This window comes from Saccoglossus kowalevskii, chromosome 3 (assembly GCF_978046115.1).
Source record: "Saccoglossus kowalevskii chromosome 3, keSacKowa6.1, whole genome shotgun sequence".
Taxonomy (NCBI): domain Eukaryota; kingdom Metazoa; phylum Hemichordata; class Enteropneusta; family Harrimaniidae; genus Saccoglossus; species Saccoglossus kowalevskii.
Window position 1 is genome coordinate 4,082,745 of NC_140643.1, and position 13,326 is coordinate 4,096,070.

At 37.8% G+C, this 13,326-nt stretch overlaps 1 protein-coding gene across 1 annotated transcript in view; it reads right to left on the reverse strand.

Annotated features, from left to right (window-relative positions):
• Positions 1-6,381: 6,381 nt before the first annotated feature.
• LOC100378866 (ribosomal RNA small subunit methyltransferase NEP1-like) overlaps positions 6,382-13,326 on the reverse strand; it is a 34,513-nt gene continuing 27,568 nt past the window's right edge. Inside the window, exons 4-5 of the mRNA XM_085496699.1 lie at positions 10,621-10,829; positions 6,382-6,546 (exon numbers count right to left, since the gene is read on the reverse strand). Coding sequence (XP_085352825.1) covers positions 6,433-6,546; positions 10,621-10,829 — 323 coding nt within the window. The 3' untranslated portion in view covers positions 6,382-6,432. The remainder of the gene's footprint in view (positions 6,547-10,620; positions 10,830-13,326) is intronic.

Genomic DNA, 13,326 nt, shown 5'->3' on the forward strand with positions numbered 1-13,326 from the left:
TATAGTCAGCTAGAATAAGAACTGACCATAAACCACGCATTAGAAAATTTAAACATCAACAATTGCATAAAATGTCGGCACGAATTGAAAGATGGGTGATAAAATCTCGAAGATTTAGTTTCAATGTTCAATATATACAGGGCGACAACAATCCAAGTGATTACATGTCGCAGCATCAGAATCATTCTAAGCTACATAACGTAACTAAAGCAAATATTTCCTTCGTGCAACAACATGCCAAAGCTCGTGGCGTTAGTTTAGCGGAAATACAGCTAGCAACCCAAAATTAATGTTTGTTGTGCAGTGTTTAAAATCTAATATTTGGCACAAGAACATCAATGAAAATGTGAATAAAGATGCTCTGAATGTATATAAACAAATTAAGGATGAATTATGTTTTCCAGACGATTACACAACAAAATGTACAGCAAACACTACCACTTAGAAGGTCAACACGAATAAGGAAACCAAATACTAGACCAGAATATTTATATTATTAGATTATTTATTAAATGTATAGATTAAATGAATAAAACAAAAACAGTTCTAATCCAAAAAGTAAATAAAAAGAATGTTAAAAATGTATATTTAGATAAGTATTGTATTGTATGTACTAACAATTGTAATTTGTAAAAGTAGTTATTGATGTATTGCATAAAAAAATGAATACTGGTTAATCATACTGTGTTGTAGAGCTTACTATTTAAAGGTGAAGAGAGGTGTAGTGATTTGTACACACTATTGATATGCTAATTAAATGTACATCTGGTTATGCCAGTACATCTGGTATGCGCTGTTATAAAAGAAATGTAATTCAATAAACTGTTGTCGGCACTCTATAAACATTGGTCGTGTTTGTGTCTTGTCATTGTACTGTGTATGTGCGTGCTTTTGCTTCCCAGAATACCACAGCGGCCATTTTGTTTTAATGAATGGGCTTCTAGAGCCATATCTCTGACTTGCTGTGACTGATTATGTTCAAATTTTGATTATTCATTATACATCACGTCATAGATGTACAGATATATTGCTTTGACAATCCTATTCAAAGTGGCCGAATGGTGGCCATTTTTGTGCTAAAAAAATCGTCAAATATCAAGCATGACTGGCGGCCATTTTGTTTTAATGAATGGGCTTCTAGAGCCATAGCTCTGACATGCTTTGACTGACTATGTTCAAATTTTATATATTCATTTTCCATCATTATATATATATATATATATGGATTTTTACCAAAACCTAATCAAATCTGCGCATTGGCCCAGAGCATCTATGCACAAAGTTTATTTATCAAAAATTATTGCATGGTTCTTGAGATATCAGTGAAACAGACGGGCATACACACATACAGACACACTAACTGCTTTGCACACTGGAGTCAAACACAAGCTACAACTAACCTATCAGTCATTTTGTATAATGCAATATGGGTAATATGTAAAGTAGGTCGTATTCGTGAGGTCTTATTTGAGATATCACAGATGCGACCCAATGTGGCGTGTGCATAACCCGTCTCAGCAAGCGAGACTACACAATTCCATGCAGTACAATTTTAACACAAAATAACATTTGTCATTTTAAAAACAATTCGGCATAACAAACAGTACTGCTTTTCTTGTTTTTCATCATGTTTAAAGCGCGGTAGTCGTTGCGCATGTTCGACATTTGTGTTGTTAAACATTGATTTTCCCACAATCCAATGCTCTCTTCAAATGGAAATCACAAGTATGAGATTTGACCTGGGCGCGACTTGCACTGATTACCGCCGGTGACTGCTTCGATACCTTCCAATCACATGAAAATTACCTAATTAAAGCTTGGAAACGTGTCAGTTCGTACTCGTTGATCTGTGCAACAGTCAAAGTCGCCATCTTTGTTTATATGATACCATGGATGTACTACATCCATGATGATACCCATATATCTCGCACATGCGCAGCGCGACGACTACCACGCTTTAACAACCATGACATAATATCATTATGATTATGGATGCATTATAGACTGATCACAGCGTTGTGAGTTCACATCCTGTATGTATGTATGTGGTGCTGTATTCCTATACCATACTTCCTTTTTACACAGGGAACCCGATATAGAGTAATCCGACGAGCGCTTCTCGAAAGTGCGCCCTCATACGCCGTCGCCATTACTGGGGGGCATATACCACTCACAGTCATGGCGTCCCATAACAAATTACGTAAAAATAATAATATTTATTAATTACATGCTCACCTACAAATATTTAATACGTATTTCCAACGATTATTTCCATGGATATTTGGAAAGAGATGTTAGAGACTGGCTAACATGTGGGGCCGAATGGTCAACGGAAGGAGGCCAACCTACAGGACTGTACTCGGCACTAGAGACTGGCCAATGCTGGAAATTCAGACTTTGTGTAGAAATTGTTGTAAAACATGATTTTGTTTCGTTTGTGTGTGTCCAAATCGCTTTTTGCACGTACAGAGTTAAGCTGTTTTCCAAAACGATCAATGGAGAACAGACGTAGAATTATTCTCGTTAGTAACTGGGCAGTCCCCTACCAACACGGTCGGTGTACAGAATCGTAGGTTGTTCATATGGTACGATTTAATTTTTGTTGTAGAGACTTACTAGGGTTAGTGGATAGTCATTCTTTGTAGAAAATGATGGGCATTGATCGCCAAGAAGATCATTGTAACTACACTGATGAACACTCGTAAAATAACATAGCAGCACAAGCCATTTCATAACTATTCAAAATATTTAGGCATTTGAATGTTAATAACGAATGCCGATGTAGAAAAAATAAATGAAAACTGAAACTCTGCCCTTTGGACATCTCAGAGAAAGCTACGTATCACAAGTAGTGCAGCTGCAAGCGTCCTAAAGAAACTGAACACCGATCCCGCAAAATGGATTCGCAACCATGTTCACCCACGCTTCACAGGTAATGCAGCAACAACCGCAGCCAGTATTTACTATACCCAGGTGGAAATTGCAATGTTTTGCTCAGGAAGAACAAGGTGCAAGTTTCTTGTTTGGGGTCCTAATGACTATGCGATTGCTGATGTTTCACTAGATTTACCATGCGCTGAAATATAAAAGCACACCATGTTGATAACTTGTGCTAAATTAGCTAAAAACCGCTATACAAAAGTTTCAATCTGAGCCCTGAAAAATACATTAAGAGGCAAGGTATTGACATCATGTACAGTAATTATAAACACTGACTCAGCATGCAACTCAACATGTTATTATTTCCATTAATAAGAAATAAATAAAAAAATGATAAAAAACTGCGAGAACTATTCAAAGTTTATTGTAGTAACAAATTAACTAATTTGGTAAACACAAAGGCTGCTTTGATTAGGGAAGGCATGTTAAAGCACTGTCACTTAAATTGAAGGGTAAAATTTGGCAACATCAATGCACGTGCGCTGAGATGCTGTTGTGCATCTCGTTAACAAGCCCTGAAGGTACCAGTACGACTGTTCTAGTCAACATTTAGCACAAACTTCAATGCATTGATTTTGTCCAATTTCACAATTATAGACTCAACTTTACAATAATACATTTATGATCTTAACTTATGATCTTAACGTGGTGAAAGCACGAGAACTCAACATGGTGCTTTACATTGTACATGTATTTTACTGGTGTATTTAATACTGTCTACCAATTTCGTGTACAAAGTAAACTACCAGTTTGTGAAAATGCACAGACTCATTTGTTCACATTCATATTATTTATATCAAGCTTTGATATGTATGTAAACAAAGGAGCCTGTGCATTTTATCAAACAGTTGACTTGCAAAATTACAATGAGAAATCAAAATCTAAATGTTGCATTATTGCAAGTGATCCACTTTTGGGGAACTATTGAAATAAATTCAAAACGTGGAAAATTACAAATTTATTTTTCCCTTTTTCCATTCTTCATATTGTATTGTGAAACGGGAGCTTTTCATTTGTATCACTAGATGCGACGAAGTTTCCATTACTAAACATTCGTTTTACTGCTATAAATCGTTCTTTCTTTTGTATAATCTGCTTCCATTTCATCAGAAGCTTGGCAGACTCTGCTGTTGTTTTTTTCGATTGGAGACCGGTGCATTTGGTAAGGTTGCCTCCCGGGGAGGGGGGTTACTCACATTAAAGTGCTATATGTATATGTGCCGCCAAAAGGGGTCCCAAATTTACCACTTTTGTCTGAAAAGGGGTATGTTATTTTACCCTGTCTGTGTATCTTTTTGTCATTATTTCTGTCTGAAAAAAGGACCATATTTTCCAAAGACTGTCTCTAGAGCTTGAGTGATCCAAAAATCAGGAAAATTAAGCTGATTTTTTCTTTCTGTAACTTCATTTCGGTCGTCAACTTTTTTTATATCCCCGGGAGTCCATCTAGGTAAATAAAAATAGCTGACCACCCACCCCCATTTCCCGGAATAAATAAACCTGAAACGGATATAAATCCTCTGATTCGCTATTTACCATTTACCATTTATGCGTACTATCTGGAAAGGGATGTCAAATATCCACAGTTTGTCTAAAAAGGGGTAGGCAATTTGAGTTTATTTCTTTCTGATAAGAGATACATGTGTAGGTGTTTCAAACAACCAGCTACACACCTCTGTCAGTATTTTTGCAAGTACCCCCCTCCCGGGGGTTGCCTGCATTCGCACTCAACATGTGTCTTTGGTGAATGGATTTGGCACGTAGTTTGTTTTTTATCGCTGTTCGTGCATCCTAGAAACTTAGTTTTTTTCTGACCCTTCCATGATCATAAAAACATTGAAACTATAACACTAGTTAAAATTATGGTATAAAATTTTGATCAAAACAACATTACACTGACGAAAAATTTCCTTGATTATCGATTCACGCTGCCCCCCGGTAATGGCGGCCGTGAGCGCGCCGCCTACGGCGAAGGGGTAATTCATCTGCTTCTCGGATTCGTCTATAGAATAATTGGCACCCATGTGTGCCTTTATATGGGAGTCAGGGTTGTATGCTCCCTGGAGAGTTAAAAGGGCTAATATACTTCAGGGTAATAATATATAGGATAATGTTGCATTATTATCATGGCACCCAATTGTCTAATATTATCTGCTGCGATAGTACAACCATAATTTTATTAATTCTAGACCAGAAACCCTCAACTCTGTTTAAATCCTTGTATTAAGCAGAAGTAAAATTTATTATAAAATGAGTCAATATCATTGTAAATCTGAGAATAACCCAGAACTTGTTACATTACCTCATATTGCATAAAAGATATACTCATGCGTGTGTTGAAGCAACCTAATCATCTTTTCCTCGGTTACCTCAAGTTGTCAATTTCAAATATGATTGACCTTTATTCTGGTTTGATGCTTTTACAATAATGTTTATATTTACCTAAAATATTTGTAATATCTACTTACAATAGCCTTTTTTTATTGTTTGTTATTTTACAAATTATGGTTGCTAATACAGCGATATGTGTGACCCTCTAACTCATTAAGTATACCAATTGAGTGACCCTCCAACTCATTAGGTATTGTGCTAATTGTTTGAGCCTCCAACTCACTAGCTAATTATGCAACCCTCTAAATCATTAGGTAATATGAGTGTGTAACTCAGTTTAACATCCACTCCCAGTATAACACAGAGGAATCATGTTGGGAGTAACACAGCTAGTGAATTGCTTGAACACGTACACCTGACCCATATCCAGTATGCGCAGCCTTACTGGTGTATTCTACAGAGGTATTATTTAAATTGAGGACCCTTCTGCACTTTCCTCTTAGTTTTGGGTTTTTCCCGACTATGGCAAACTTTTCTATTGTATCCATTTTGAATCACCCTATAATCATCGTTGTCATAACCACAGATCTACCATCCCCGTCGTACTTCTCAACGCTAAACTCCACTAAGTTGATAAATATATTCACATGTCAAAATTCTTGACAAAAAAATAATATAGCAAATATTTAAGAAAGAAACTAGATTTCTGTGTGAAAAAATCACAAGCGTCTCCAACAACTGTGTTTACATTGCCATCTTTAAAGTGACCTGACTCGTCACCTAATTGTGAAAATTCATGGTATATGAATACTAATTACTGGTAGTACAGTTTGAACGCCTGGAAACAGATACTAGTCAAAAACCGTAGCTCAAAAGTGCTATTTACAACCGTTTTTAACATTTTTTATTAAAACACTTGAAACCATGCACAAGTTATATATATATAGTAATTAAACTACCGGGGTATACTATTTTGTTTATTTGCTGTAAAATCAACAAACTTTTTGTAGTGATGAATTATTAATATATTTAAATGAACATAAACATAAAGCAGCCAATCGCGTCATGCAACTCACTGACTGGTATAACACAAACAATGAAAACAGATACTAGCATAACAAATAATTGTTTATTTTCAAAACCATGTGTAACAAATACATGTCAGAGTATTCCCCAAGATTCTTCAAAGGCTGTACAGATTTTGGTACATGTCAAAGCAGCTGATAATGGATAGTTACTGATCGAGATGTCCTCTTCCGTGTAATCAACATCAATCTAGGAATAAAATATAATTGTTATATTACACACAGATTATACAAAATGACATCACTACATCTACTGGTTTAGATCTTACCTTGTCATGAACATGACATTACTACGTCTACTGGTTGAGATCTTACCTTGTCATGAACCATGACATTACTACGTCTAATGGTTTAGATCTTACCTTGTCATGAACCATGGCATCACTACGTCTACTGGTTGAGATCTTTCCTTGTCATGAACCATGACATTACTACGTCTACTGGTTGAGATCTTACCTTGCCATGAACCATGGCATCACAACAACTACTGGTTGAGATCTTACCTTGCCATGAACAATGGCATCACAACAACTACTGGTTTAGATCTTACCTTGTCATAAACCATGACATCACAACAACTACTGGTTTAGATCTTACCTTGTCATAAACCATGACATCACTATGTCTACTGGTTGAGATCTTACCTTGCCATGAGCCATGGCATCACAACAACTACTGGTTTAGATCTTACCTTGTCATGAACCATGATATTACTACGTCTACTGGTTGAGATCTTACCTTGCCATGAACCATGGCATCACAACAACTACTGGTTGAGATCTTACCTTGTCATGAACCATGACATTACTACGTCTACTGGTTTAGATTTTACCTTGTCATGAACCATGGCATCACAACAACTACTGGTTTAGATCTTACCTTGCCATGAACCATGACATTACTACGTCTACTGGTTGAGATCTTACCTTGTCATGAACCATGGCATCACAGCAACTACTGGTTGAGATCTTACCTTGCCATGAACCATGGCATCACAACAACTACTGGTTGAGATCTTACCTTGCCATGAGCCATGGCATCACAGCAACTACTGGTTGAGATCTTACCTTGCCATGAACCATGGCATCACAACAACTACTGGTTGAGATCTTACCTTGCCATGAGCCATGGCATCACAGAAACTACTGGTTGAGATCTTACCTTGTCATAAACCATGACATCACAACAACTACTGGTTTAGATCTTACCTTGTCATAAACCATGACATCACTACGTCTACTGGTTGAGATTTTTCCTTGTCATGAACAATGATATTACTACGTCTACTGGTTGAGATCTTACCTTGTCATGAACCATGGCATCACAGCAACTACTGGTTAAGATCTTACCTTGCCATGAACCATGGCATCACAACAACTACTGGTTTAGATCTTACCTTGTCATAAACCATGACATCACAACAACTACTGGTTTAGATCTTACCTTGTCATAAACCATGACATCACTACGTCTACTGGTTGAGATCTTACCTTGCCATGAGCCATGGCATCACAACAACTACTGGTTTAGATCTTACCTTGTCATGAACCATGACATCACTACGTCTACTGGTTTAGATCTTACCTTGTCATGAACTATGACATCACTACGTCTACTGGTTTAGATCTTACCTTGTCATGAACCATGGCATCACTACGTCTACTGGTTGAGATCTTACCTTGTCATGAGCCATGGCATCACTACGTCTACTGGTTGAGATCTTACCTTGTCATGAACCATGGCATCACTACAACTTCTGGTTGAGATCTTACCTTGTCATGAACCATGACATCACTACAACTTCTGGTTTAGATCTTACCTAGTCATGAACCATGGCATCACTACGTCTACTGGTTTAGATCTTACCTTGTCATGAGCCATGGCATCACTACGTCTACTGGTTGAGATCTTACCTTGCCATGAGCCATGACATTACTACGTCTACTGGTTGAGATCTTACCTTGTCATAAACCATGGCATCACTACAACTTCTGGTTTAGATCTTACCTTGTCATGAACCATGGCATCACAACAACTACTGGTTTAGATCTTACCTTGTCATGAACCATGACATCACTACGTCTACTGGTTTAGATCTTACCTTGTCATGAACCATGACATCACTACGTCTACTGGTTTAGATCTTACCTAGTCATGAACCATGGCATCACTACGTCTACTGGTTGAGATCTTACCTTGCCATGAGCCATGACATTACTACGTCTACTGGTTGAGATCTTACCTTGTCATGAACCATGGCATCACTACAACTTCTGGTTTAGATCTTACCTTGTCATGAACCATGACATTACTACGTCTACTGGTCTAGATCTTACCTAGTCATGAACCATGGCATCACTACGTCTACTGGTTTAGATCTTACCTTGTCATGAACCATGGCATCACTACATCTACTGGTTTAGATCTTACCTTGTCATGAACCATGGCATCACTACGTCTACTGGTTTAGATCTTACCTAGTCATGAACCATGACATTACTACGTCTACTGGTTTAGATCTTACCTTGTCATGAACCATGGCATCACTACGTCTACTGGTTTAGATCTTACCTTGTCATGAACCATGACATCACTACGTCTACTGGTTTAGATCTTACCTTGTCATGAACCATGGCATCACTACGTCTACTGGTTTAGATCTTACCTTGCCATGAACCATGACATCACTACGTCTACTGGTTGAGATCTTACCTTGTCATGAACCATGGCATCACTACATCTACTGGTTTAGATCTTACCTTGCCATGAACCATGACATTACTACGTCTACTGGTTTAGATCTTACCTTGTCATGAACAATGGCATCACTACGTCTACTGGTTTAGATCGTACCTTGTCATGAACCATGGCATACCTAAGTCTACTGGTTTAGATCTTACCTTGCCATGAACCATGACACTACTACGTCTACTGGTTTAGATCTTACCTTGTCATGAACCATGGCATCACTACATCTACTGGTTTAGATCGTACCTTGTCATGAACCATGGCATACCTAAGTCTACTGGTTTAGATCTTACCTTGCCATGAACCATGACATCACTACGTCTACTGGTTGAGATCTTACCTTGCCATGAGCCATGACATTACTACATCTACTGGTTGAGATCTTACCTTGTCATGAACCATGACATCACTACGTCTACTGGTTGAGATCTTACCTTGCCATGAGCCATGGCATCACAACAACTACTGGTTTAGATCTTACCTTGTCATGAACCATGACATCACTACGTCTACTGGTTGAGATCTTACCTTGTCATGAACCATGGCATCACAACAACTACTGGTTGAGATCTTACCTTGCCATGAGCCATGGCATCACAACAACTACTGGTTTTAATAGATCTTACCTTGTCATGAACCATGACATTACTACGTCTACTGGTTGAGATCTTACCTTGCCATGAGCCATGGCATCACAACAACTACTGGTTTAGATCTTACCTTGTCATGAACCATGACATTACTACATCTACTGGTTGAGATCTTACTTTGTCATGAACCATGGCATCACTACGTCTACTGGTTTAGATCTTACCTTGTCATGAACCATGACATCACAACTACTGGTTGAGATCTTACCTTGTCATGAGCCATGACATCACTACGTCTACTGGTTGAGATCTTACCTTGCCATGAGCCATGGCATCACTACAACTACTGGTTGAGATTTTACCTTGCCATGAACCATGGCATCACTACAACTACTGGTTTAGATCTTACCTTGCCATCAACCATGGCATCACTACAACTACTGGTTGAGATTTTACCTTGCCATGAACCATGGCATCACAACAACTACTGGTTGAGATTTTACCTTGCCATGAACCATGGCATCACAACAACTACTGGTTTAGATTTTACCTTGCCATGAACCATGGCATCACAACAACTACTGGTTGAGATTTTACCTTGTCATGAGCCATGGCATCACAACAACTACTGGTTTAGATCTTACCTTGCCATGAACCATGGCATCACGACAACTACTGGTTGAGATTTTACCTTGCCATGAACCATGGCATCACAACAACTACTGGTTGAGATTTTAACTTGCCATGAACCATGGCATCACAACAACTACTGGTTGTGATTTTACCTTGCCATGAACCACGGCATCACAACAACTACTGGTTGAGATTTTACCTTGCCATGAACCATGGCATCACTACAACTACTGGTTGAGATTTTACCTTGCCATGAACCATGGCATCACTACAACTACTGGTTGAGATCTTACCTTGCCGTGTGCCATGGCACCAATAACCACAACTATTGGTTTATCTTGTAACACCAACTTAGAAGGAGCCACACATTGATCAGCACTGAATGACATACAGAGTTTTTTACAACCAGTGGGTAAATGATCAGTCACAGGATTCTTGATTACTTTCATCAATTTGTGAGGTCCATCAGCGGCATGTATACTCAGTTTATGTAGCAGTTGAACTGTGAAGACAACATATAGTAACATGATTCAACTAGGTCTGACTATCTAGATAGTGATACAACATATCAGTGACCACTCTTAGTACAATAATCAATGTACTTTCCTGCCACAAATCAAGTAAATACAGCTTCATGACTTAGGGGTGATCTCATATTCAAACACCTGCCCTTTCCTACCCTATTCAGACCTACTAGATCGACAATATGCAAATTAGTAGTAGGTTTGAACCTAACCTCCGGATTAACTGCCCATTAACACCCCCACTGAAAACAAACAGAGAACAAAGAAGACAGACCTAGGGAAACCTAGGTTTTTCTTACAATACTGTTTCAGCCTGGTTTCAGTAGGAAAAAAATAAGATGTATACTATGGAGCTCCATGTTCATACTGAGTGTTATATTTTGAAGTGTTAAGAATTACAGCAGCGATATTTTTTTTTTGCTAGTCTTATACCAATCTGATTAAGATCTGTGTAACGGCTTTAATTATTTTGGCTATAAACTTATTTTAATTTTGTTATTAATGCCTTTTTATTTTATTATTTTACTTTGATTTTCATTTTATGATTTTTTTTTTAATTCCGCCCTACATACATCTGACCCGATGCCTATGTAACAAGATTTCAACGAGACCCACTGTCGACGATTTTAGTCAACGAATCACAGAAGGAGGACTGTGATTCGTTGACTAAAATCGTCGACAGTGGGTCTTGTTGAAATCTTGTTACATAGGCATCGGGTCAGATGTATGTAGGGCGGAATTACAAAAAAAATCACAAAATGAAAATCAAAGTAAAATAATAAAATAAAAAGGCATTAATAACAAAAGTAAGAAAAAATAAAATTAAAATAAGTTTATAGCCAAAATAATTAAAGCCCATACACTACATCAGATTGGTCTTATACATGTAAATGCTAGTAAAAAAACAAACTTGCATTTGTTTCACAAACCCATTTAACATCATGTCATTTATAAGTGTGATGAAAATTATATTTATTTATTTCTGTAACTGGTAATAATAATCAGTTTCTCACAACTTACATTTTGGTACAAGTCAATACAATGGTTATTCAATTTATCTGGAATTAATTACAGATGTAAACAGAACAGGGAAAAAATGCAATAGAATTTTAATGAACAGCTTTTTAGGATAAATTACTTACGTTATATATATATATATTTGGCATAGTCAGTAAAATATGTTTATCCATGGAGCGAACTGGTACATTTTGTTCGCAACAAGTACAGTCAGTTTTGTGCCCATGTTCATATAACACATTTTTTGGTTAAGTTTGTAAAGTCTGTGAGACTGCGAGTTATCAAAATATGATGAAAGTATTAAATCGATAATGGCAACATTGTTTTCTATGAAGGCATCTGAAAACCACAGTCCCTCTATCACTGTGTCAAAACTAAAGTCGGGGCTAATGCTACGACTCCGGTGCTACGACCACCGTAACATTGTCAGCTGACGGCATTGCGGGGAAATTACGGGTATTTACCGCTGCCGATATCTTACTTTTCTGTGATAAAATGCACACATTTCGAACCCCTGGTTAATTAAAAATAAACGATTATTTTAGAAAGTACATCGAAGCACAGTGCCTTGACGGACTGTGGGCGAAGTACATGTAGGCAGCGAGGTGTTGTTTTTGATCACCGCAGAAAATCAAGCACTCAACGCAGCCATCTTGGTTACCTCAATCAGAATTTCTCTTTGTCACCCAGCATGCATCGATTGCGATATCGCAACGTGCATTGTGTCGCCTTGGGCGACGGTCTTGGGTACAAGGCACTCTATGAATAAGGTATTTTCAGAGGTCAGGGTTCGTTTTTTATAAGCAGTCTCGTCTGCAGATGAATAGCCTTAAATAATCAGCGCGAGTCCATTTAATTTAATTTTCTGTTTTGATACTTTGTGTCACTGGCAATTGAATAAGAAAAACTGCAGCAAATCGAAATAAATTTTCATGGCGTACGCTGCATTTGTTTTCCGGATTTTGCGATGCCGCACTCCTGAAAGAACTGTTTGAAAATTGAACGCAACAGTAGTAAAGGCTTGAACACAGTAGCGTAAGTCTCAAGTGCAACTTTGTATCAACAAATGTTCGTCTTTTGATACTTATTAGCTGTCAGAGACACATATCAATTGTCCAGCCCAATGAAAAGTCTGATTCACGTCCTCTGCTCAATATGCGACTCGAGCATAACAGTTTATCAAAACAAAACAATTTATTCAGCACGCTGTTCACCGATATATGAAAGAGTGTTGTTTTAGGCAAGACACACGGTAAAATGACTACTGTACACCAATAAATCAACACATTTTAGAGACAACTATCTAGTCTTCAAAAAGAAATGTAAACTCTGTCAATCCTAAAAATAAACAGCTTGAATGAGGTGTGAATGAGATCGGTTCGAACCGCAGTTTTTATGCAAATTCGTGCGGTCGAGCCGCACTGTCTATTGTTTAAACTTCCAAACCGCAAAACTGGG